Source organism: Protopterus annectens, chromosome 8.part0 (assembly GCF_019279795.1).
Source record: "Protopterus annectens isolate FY-2018-M chromosome 8.part0, PAN1.0, whole genome shotgun sequence".
Taxonomy (NCBI): domain Eukaryota; kingdom Metazoa; phylum Chordata; order Ceratodontiformes; family Protopteridae; genus Protopterus; species Protopterus annectens.
The window spans coordinates 1,785,765,143-1,785,775,821 of NC_056741.1; the positions used below are offsets into that span (position 1 = coordinate 1,785,765,143).

General features: G+C 35.0%; 1 protein-coding gene across 1 annotated transcript in view; it reads right to left on the reverse strand.

Moving 5' to 3' along the window:
• Nucleotides 1–10,679, reverse strand: part of LOC122809642 — a 378,601-nt gene that overhangs the window by 323,983 nt on the left and 43,939 nt on the right. The window contains exon 2 of the mRNA XM_044081286.1: nucleotides 4,952–5,266. Coding sequence (XP_043937221.1) covers nucleotides 4,952–5,266 — 315 coding nt within the window. The remainder of the gene's footprint in view (nucleotides 1–4,951; nucleotides 5,267–10,679) is intronic.

Here is a 10,679-nt window from a genome sequence, read left to right on the forward strand (position 1 = left end):
CTTCCAAATTATCGCAAACGGTTCTTTCAGACCATAGATTGTAAGCAAGGGTACATGACGTCAGTATTGACGCAACAACATGGGGACAAGCAATAGCCTACTATTCATCACAGTTAGACCCAGTGGCGCGATCTTTGCCTCACTGTGTATAAGCAGTAGTTGCAGCCGCAATGGCAGTGCAGGCTTCGGCCTCAGTGGTGTTATTCCACCCTCTCACATTGAGAGTGCCTCATGCAGTTGCAATAATTTACTGCAAGAGAAAGTGGCATACCTTTCTCCTGCTAGACATCTTTCATGTATGACTATACTGCTGAGCTAACCTCATATGACAATTGAACGATGTACGACATTGAATCCATCAACATTACTTCCAACTCCTGCGGAGGGCACACCACACAGCTGTCTGCAGGAAATTGAACAGTTAGCTTTACCTAGACAAGATCTTACAGATATGCCCTTGGATAATGCCGAGGTGACATATTACGTGGACGGCTCATGCAGAAGGGGTCCTACAGGGAAGAATCTGGTAGGGTATGCAGTAGTTACAGACACTGAAATTTTAGAAACTCAGTCCTTACCACACAACTTATCTGCACAAGCAGCGGAATTGATAGCTTTGACAAGGGCATGTACTTTAGCAAAAAACAAGTGTGTAAACATATATACTGACAGTCAGTATGCTTTTTCTACAGTACATGTATTTGCACAACAATGGAAAAATAGAGGAATGATAACATCCAGTGGCAAACCTATTAATCATGCGCAATTTATTTTGGAGTTATTAGAATCTATTCAGTTACCTACCAAAGTGGCTATTTGTAAATGTGTAGCTCATACAAAACAGCATGATACGAGTTCAAGAGGCAATGCACAAGCTGATGCAGCTGCAAAGCAAGCAGCCTCAGACTCAGAAACTTTACTTTTAAATGAGGAATTACAACACTCTGAGATTTTAGATTTAGACATGTTAAAAACAATGCAGACGCTTACTACAAAAGCAGAAAAACAAAAATGGGTAAAACGAGGTGCAAGTCTTGAGAATGGACTGTACATTTCCAAAGAAAGAAAACCGATATTGCCGTCTAATTTATTTAGATATGCAGCTTTGTTGAGCCATGGGCAGTGCCATGTCTCAACAGGGGGATGGTACAGTTAGTAAATCGAATATTCCAAACATATGGATACACAAACTACACAAAAAAATTTTGTGCAGCTTGTCATACTTGTAACAAGCATCATGCACAAGGAGTATTTAAAACCAAGCAAGGAAGTTTTCCTATACCACCATACCCGTTCCATGCTATTTGTATGGATTTCATAGAATTGAATAAATGTGAAGGGAAGAAGTTTTGTTTAGTTATTGTAGACATGTTTTCTAAATGGGTAGAAGCTTTTCCAACCAAAAACCCGGATACAGCAACAGTGGCGAAAGCCCTGATAAAAGAAGTAATCCCTAGATTTGGCATTCCGGAAAGGATTTATAGTGACAATGGCACACATTTTGTTAATCAAACGATTCACCAGCTTGGGAGGTTTTTTGGTATCTCCTTGAAGAACCATTGTGCTTACCACCCACAGTCAGCAGAACTGGTGGAAAGGTACAATGGTACCCTAAAGAACAAGTTAAGGAAGCTAGTAGAGAAGACCCAAAAGAATTGGATATACTGTCTGCCTTTAGCACTGCTGAGTATGAGAACGGTTCCAAATGTAAAGGGTTTGACTCCCTTTGAAATGATTTTTGGGAGAGCATATTATGTGCCTCAGTGGAAAGCTCTCATGCCTGCAGAACAAGAGGCTGACAGTTCGTTAGCAGAGTATATGAAGAAATTGTTAACAAATAAATCTGTTTTGCAGTTTATCTCTTTTTCAGATAAGGAACAGACCAGACCGGTGGAAGCAGTCTTGGCTCCTGGGACATACGTTTGGCTGAAAGTGACGAAAAGGAAGAATTGGGCGAGTCCAAAGTGGGAGGGACCGTATCAGGTTCTGTTGGCAATGCCTACTGCAGTTAGAGTGGCCGAGAGGACGTCCTGGGTTCATTTAACGCATTGTAAACCGGTAAAGAACTTTCAACTTGATAAAAACTTTGTGACTGATATACAACCAGACCAAGATGGCCAAAAACAAAGCGAATATAAGTTTAGATCAACCCCAGAGATGTTGCATAATCATTTTGTTGTGTGTACATTTATTAACTGTAATTGTGACAATTTTCCTCTTGCTGTGGTTTATCCTACAAACAACTACGCAAGTGAAAAGGCGTGATGAGACGTCTATAGACTGGCATCCAAATTTTAACACATACCTAGCCATGAAACGTGTGTATGCAGAGACTATGAACATTTCAAATTGCTGGGTTTGTACAGCTATACCAACAGCATATGGAGGACTGATAATGTCCACTGTCCCTTTGGGGATAAATGAGACTTGGGAGAATTTACTTTTCGACACAGGAACTGTGAGATCACAGGATAAAATAGCTTTATTTTTACCTATCACACAAAAAGGAGTTGTATGTTTCTACAAAAACGACACTCTCCAGGTGGGCTGGAGCAATTGTAATATAACCATATCTTACCAATGTTATATTAAGAATAGTAATGGTAATACTTTTTGCAATACTAATTATGACTCGTATTTAAACTCATTGAAAACAACTATGAGTGACATTCAAAGAAATCCAGTTTTGTTTAAACAATTGTCAGTTATAGATCAGAAAATGTTTCATGCAGGGCTGATGCATATTAGTACTAAAGCAGAAAACTGTTATTTTATTTGTGGGAAAAAGGCATATAAATGGTTACCTGAGAATTGGTCCGGCAGTTGTTTTTTGGGTTACTTGATTCCGGCAATAAGACATACTGCAGAATTACCTTTGGGTAAGATAGGAAATGTAAGAGAAACAGCTCGAAAGCCTGAAGGCCCAGTTAAGAAACCTGTGAATCCAGTTGGGAAGATCGAAGCTGGTTGGAAAGACCGTAATTCAGTAAAAGACAAAAGCGAATTGTCTCATATGGACTTGAGTGACAGTGTTATATCATGGGCATGAATATTACCAGCCTATGGAGCAGTCAAATCGATCTGGGAGCTGAGGAAGTTATCGAAACTTCTCGAAGTAATGAGTAATGCAACTTTTTCCGCCCTAGAACTAGTGACTGATGAACTGAATGCAATGAGAACTGTTGTGCTACAAAATCGGATGGCTCTTGACTTCACCCTAGCGGCGAGAGGTGGTACGTGCATGCTTATCAAAGAAGAATGCTGTGCTTATATACCTGACAATCGTCACGAGATAAATAATCACCTAGAGGTAATTCAGCAAGTATCAGCCATGACTGAACCAGGCCCAAACCCACTGATGAACTTTTTCCAGAATCTGTTTGGGGGGTGGGGTTCCATCCTAATGAACATTCTAATTGCTATTTGTGTGGGTATACCCCTAATAGGAGCATGTGTTTGCTGTGGAATTCCCTGCATGAAAAGATTAATCAAAGATTTTGTTGATGTATCTGTTACTGAAACTTTCTACCAAGATATTGAAATTGAAAGATTGATTTCAGATGACGCTTTTTCTGAAGTATAGATTGAATGATTCACCTAGCTTAAAATCCTGAGTGGGAAAGGCTAGGAGATGAAATGACACTATGCATACTTCAAAATAGAATAAAAAGTATTAATAGGGGGGGAAATGTTAGAAAAATATGTATTTAAATATATGTGAAATGCTAGTTTAGAAGCAAGGTAATTTATAATGCATTTTATTCTATTAATCATATAACAGAAGGAATAAATTCATGTGTAAATGCAAGTAGCTTCTGAAACTGCAGTGTGCTTTGACCCCTGACCCTGGCAGCTGCCAGCTCAGCAAGCTTAATGTTTATGCTTTTCATAAGTGATTATCTGCTGGGTCAGGAAATTAAATGTGTAAATCTTCCGCTCCTTCCTGATGAGATAACTTGTCCTTGTAAATAATGAAATCTTCTGCTCTTCCTGATGAAGTAACTTGTCCTTGTGAGATAAAAACACAGCTGGTAAAGAAAGTGAAACAGTGAACAAATATGTATGTTAAAGACTGAATCTGCTATTGTATTCGAACTGATATGAAACCTTGAATAAGTAACTTTACAGAAAGACATTACGACTGACCAGCTGGATAGCAAGGCCGTATTGTATCTAGAGGAAAAGTTTTTTAAAACATACTGCATCAGCAGATTAAAAGAATAGAGGCTTGTAAGCTAAAGTGATGTAAATGCCCTGTGACTTGTAACGTCAGTAAGGTGGGAACAACTTGAATGTTAAACCTATATAAACTTGTGAACTTCCTGTATCATGTTAGACAAAATTCTGTACTTGTATGGTTTTTTGCCTCCTGGTGTACACTAGTAAACCTTTGAATCTGAACCTCCTGTGTATTGAATTATTAATTTTATTTAACACAACATAATCTGGACATTCTATGAAAATGAGGCATGGAATGGTGAGTGTAAATGTAGGAGACTGTATTACATTGTATTTTTGATAGTGATCATTGAGTGCTTTAAATCATTAAAAGCCAGCAAAACATTTAGCATTTTTTTTTCATGTAACTAGTTGTACATGAAGCAGATATACACTACAAATAATTATGATCAGATTTCCGATCATAAACCGTTTCATGTGTGCTCAACATGGATAACAAGATTTACCTCTTTAACTTTGCTCTCATGTTGAATTTCTTTGCATCCATTTTTCAAACGCATCATAATCCTCTTTGTTTTGATGCTCAAACAGAAATAATGATGTATTTAAAAAAATCATAATTCCATCTTTTATATAAGAAACAATTACAATTTCATATAAATAGGAGAATTAAACCTCATCTGGTTGAAATATCTCATTGTCAGCTTGACAAAACATTTTACTTTTCATAACACTGCAATAATGATTTCACTGATGAGACACAATGACTTACCATACACGTAGACGTTGATTCCCATTGCTTTCTCTTTTACAGAAATGTCGCCTACCTCACATATGTAAGTACCAGAGTCATTTAGTGTGGCATTCAATATACTGAATGGAAGTATCCCAGTCTCCAAATCTTGCAGTGACATTTTTTTTTTAATTTCGTATTCTATTCCATTAGGAGGCCTATTATACCACTTGTAGAATGACTTTGATGGTTTAGACAGTCCAGATACTTGACATTCAAAAGAAATATTTGAACCTTCACGTGCATTGATGCACTCTGGTATTTGTGATACATTTAAAATGCTCAGTACTGCATCTGCAAAGAAAAAAAATATTATTTTGTACTAGTACTTAATTTAAAAGCTGCAAAGAACTCTTATAACACCATAATTTTGAATATGAATAAAACATAAGTAAATTCATATTATCAAAATATGAAAAATGTTATAAAATAGTAAGTATAAACCCTTTAATCTAGTTTTGTGTGTGTCTGATAGAAGAGTTAAAAAAGCCCACTTCCTGAAAGCAAGTGCATGACATTTATTGTATCTCAATTTACTGAACTGTTTATCCATCACAGAATGGCTGCCACTTTTACTCAAGAAATAAAGTCTCAACACGATGTGTAAATGCACATTTCCATAAGAGAACAAATGGTACCTATTTTATTATCAGTCAGTGTAACAAGTCAGATATTCTCTTAGAAATTCCACACCAACTTCTTGATCAATGGAAATGTACAGGGAAGTTACATCTAGAGAAGCAAATACAGAAGGAACATCAGGCCTCATAGAATCACTTGGGACCTCTAATAAATGCCAATCATGAAGGTAAGATTTACATGCCTGCACCACTGGATTCAAAAGGTGATCCAGCCACACTGAAATAAGGTCAGTCTTACTATGCCCTGCTGACACAATCGACTTCTGTGGACCTGTGGTATACAAAAAAATACCACTAACTTTGGATATGGCACACTTAAAAACTCATAAGTGTGACAGTGAACACAACCCTGATTAAACAAATCAAGCAAAGTCTGATCAATGCTAGCATAACTTCTATTAATATAATCCTTAGTCACAGTCTTATAATTTCCCTCATCCTTCAACAACTTTAACATAGCAGATTAATAATCAGTCTTTTCCATAATGACTAAAATTCCTCGCTTATCTGCTCTCATTATTCTTAAATTGGAGTTGTCAGCTAGCTCATTCAATGCCAGTCATTCTCCATGTTTCAAATTCTCAAACTGGACTTTAGTTTTAAGTTTTCTTCTAAAGTCACTCTCACAAGCAGTGTTAAAAACTTGGAGGGTAGGTGTAAGTGAACTATTGAAAGTACTGCGACATCGCGGTGTAAAACTTTCTAAACAAGTTTCTGGCAAGTCATGCATCCCAAACTGTAAGTTCAGTTTCCTTAAATACAGTTTAAAGTCAATAATCAATTTAGTCATGTCCACGTTAGTAGCTGGAATGAAAGAAAAACCTCTTTTTAGTAAAGAGATCATGTCTGTAGACAAAACACACTGACTTAAGTTTAAAATTTCTATTTCAAACTTTAACTCTTATTCTGCTATTTGCCTCTGCCCTTTCCTTTGGTCTGTACATTCTATATCTATACCTATCTAGCTAGCTATCTTATCTATCTATGTATATCTACATATCTATATTTAATCTATATATATCTGTATATAGGTGTAGATCTCTCTCTCTTTCTCTCTCTCTCTATATATATATATATATATAAATATGGGTATATATATATATATATATATATATATATATATATATATATATATAAATAAAAATATGGGCCTACTTCAAAAGACTAAAAAACCAAAAGACTGAATCCCAAAAGACTGAAAATTCAAAATATTTAATGATAGAATTTGCTCCTTCTCCACTGCTGTGCAATCTTGGGGTTGGTATATACAGTTAGCATGGGGTGTGGGGAGCACAGCCCCACCCCATGAGTGCAATGGGGCTTCCCCCTGCATTAAAAATGTGTTCAGTATTTTCAATTTTCAGTCTTTTGTGATTCAGTCTTTTGATATATATATATATATATATATATATACATATATATACATATATATATATATATATACATATATATATATATATATAGATATATCTATATATCTATATATATACACATGTAAATATATATATATATACATATATATATATATATATATATATATATATATATATTTATATATATATATCTACCTGAAAACACCGGAAGCGCAAAACACTGACAATGACATGGCCGACACCACAACACCGACAACTGAAACCTCAGCAATGGAATAAAAGCACTGAAAAGGAACATAAAATTCCCTTTCAACTGCTAGCAGGGGGGGCTACACCCCCCCACACCCCCCGTAACTTTAATATACCAACTCGAGATCACACTACAGTGCAGGAATGGAAATCTTTCCATTCCGCACTATAGTGAGATGCTGGTTCCGCATTGTCGGCATTCCGAATGTCGATCATATGGTGTCCGCCATATAGTTGTCGGCATTCTGGAGTGTTGACAATGTCAGGTAGACCTCTTTATATGTATATATATATATACATATATATATATATATATATATATATATATATATATATATATACATATATATACACACACATACACACACACCCACACACACACACACACACACACACACACACACACACACGAGACAGAGAGAGATAATAGCTATTTATATTAAAATATATATATATATATATCTATATATATATATATATATATATATATATATATATATATATATATATATATATATCTATATTTATTGATTTATAGATCGATACATATTGATATATATCAGAGGTGTGCCAGGTGCTCAGGGCATGATCCCGTACAAAAATGTTTAAAAATAGTAAAAGGAAATTCAAGGATTTTTCTGTTACTCTATTTGAATTTCATTTTTAAAATATCAGCGCTCAGACTATTCATCCTGTTCTTCTGGCACTGGTCTTGTAAAATGAATCTCTCATCAACAATTGACTGAAAATTAAACAATCAAAATCATTAACAAAATGAGTGACTGACACTTTGATATTTGGTTCTCATCCTTTTGGCTAAGATCATGTGTAGTGTAGTATCTGTTCTTACAAATGACTGAACACCAAACCAACAAACACATATCTACAACACTACCTATAAAATATACTTGCAAATAAAAGAAACACCCATTAAATGATTCTTTTTTGGTGGGCAAGCTCCCTTCTTTGCTCTTCACAACCCCCTGCTACTTTACATATATCAGTTTGGTTATTGCATAACACTAGGAAATAACTTGTTTGTATTCTCCACTACTAAGCGATCTCACACTACTCACAGACTACTTAAACAACCTATTTGCCTGATCCATCCTTCTACATTTATTAATATATAAGAACCTTAACATAGAATTCTGGCCTAACAAAACATGAGAGCCTTACATGCATTACTTATAGCTAGAGAGTGGTCACTTCAATCTGAAGTCACACAAATGGAATGCACACGACAAAAACTATTTTTTAGGTTTACTCCATTTCAAATAGATGAAATGTTATCTATTACCAGTCGCCTAATTTAAATTTGAAAACATGTATATCTTGTACTTTATAAAGACTTACTGAAGTTAATATCATGAGTAACTGTTACTGTAGATCAATCTGCATGTACTTGCCACCACATATCTGGGTGTGTCCAAAGGCATTACATCTAAAACTCATCCCAGATAACTCACTTCACTGCAGAAAGGTGGAACAGTTATGCTAAATAATAATAATAATAATAATAATAATAATAATAATAATCATAATAACAGTATAACATCATTGTATAATAGCAGTACAGCATATTAGCATCATCAGTAATTTATGGTGTTAACCACAGTGAGGGGAAAGTATTTGTTTTGATCATTTAGTTTCACCATCCTGGCCAAACAAGGCTTCCCTCACCATGGCTAAGATATGAATTACCCACTCCCTGACAGGGAACATTTCCTGTCTACATAAAGAATGTAGACACACGAATAACAGCAAAAAGTGTGGCAAAGTGAAGTAACCAAACTCTTCTCCAAAGAACAAAAAACAGCAAGCTTCACAACGCCGAAACAATTTTAATAAAACAAAGCTTTCAGATTCAAAAATCCTTCATCAGTGTTACAAAAATTAAAAATTCAATGCATTTTATATATTCAGTTCAATTAAATTTAACATAAAACACATGACACAATCCAGCCTATCATTCTAATTAAGACTAATCAACATTTTAAAAAGACAAGACATTGTAATATATATATGATTAATAAACCTTTCAGCCCTATTTTACATGTTGTTTTTGTTTTAGTATAGGTTTAAGAGTACTACGTTTATTTAAACCAGGATATATATCCGCCTGCCGATGCAATATCCATTCATATTCTTTAATATCTAGCATATTGTTAATATCACCATGTCTAATAGTTGGACACATGACCTCTATAACCCTAAATAAAAAAGCATGCTAATTATCATAATCCTGTATGTGTTTCGCTAAGGAATTTGTTTCCACCCCCCGTGCATGTCCGATCTACGTTCTATAATTCTGTCTCTCATTCTTCTATTTGACTTCCCTACATAAAAACCTGGACATTGACAACAGGTTGCCGGGTAAACAATTAAAGTAGTATTGTAAGTAGCACTAACATTAAAGTTATATTCCTTCTGGTTAGTCGGATGTACAAATACATTAGATGTACAGACTGCATCACAGCATTAGCAATTCTGACAAGGAAAAGTTCCCTTTTTGTTAAAATTAACATGTTTTGTTCGATTCAAAGCAAAATCCTTGTAGCAGAAATGCTTTTTCAAATTGCTACAATTTCTATAAGTAAAAGATGTTTTTTGACATAGCCACTTCTCATGGCCTGATATAGTTCACTATATCCCAATTCTGTCTAATATTTTCCACTGGGTGACTAGCCCTACTATATGTCATTAAATATCAGGCTGAGTACATACATCCGTACCTTCTCAGTTTGAAAAATAAGGTTTTGCCTGTTCACGTCTAAGATTATATTTCTTCTAATTTCCTCTAATTCATCGGCATTATAACCCCTTGCTAAAAAATCTTCTGTCATATCCACCATTTGATTACTACACATATCATGATCAGTATTCAGTCTACTAACTTGGAGATACTGGCTCCTAGTATTACCCTTAAAAGTCCGACCAGCATGCATGCTTCTTTTACGTAAATATTTATTAGCATGTACATCCTTCTTAAAGACACTTGTACCAAACTCTGTCCCATCATATTTAAGCTTAATATCTAGGAACTCTATTTCATTAGAGAAAGTGCACATTTCAAATTACAAAAAATCGCTAGTTTGATTCAAGTAGGTAAGGAATTCATCCAATTCACCATAATCCCCATGCCAAGTTAAAAAAAATCATTAACAAAACGTTTATAAAAAAGGATCCTTGATGCAAAAATATTATTACTACCAAACACATTCACTTCTTCCTACTTTCCCACTGCTAAGTTTGCATACATATTGGCAATTGCAGTACCCATAGCAACACCAGATAATTGATGATAAACTTGTTTGTTACACAAAAATATATTATTTTCTAATACTAACTTCAAAAGTTCAAAAAACATCTCAGCCCGTCTTGCACTATACCGCCCATATTCACATATGATTTCCCTCACTTTTTTAACACCATAACTATTGG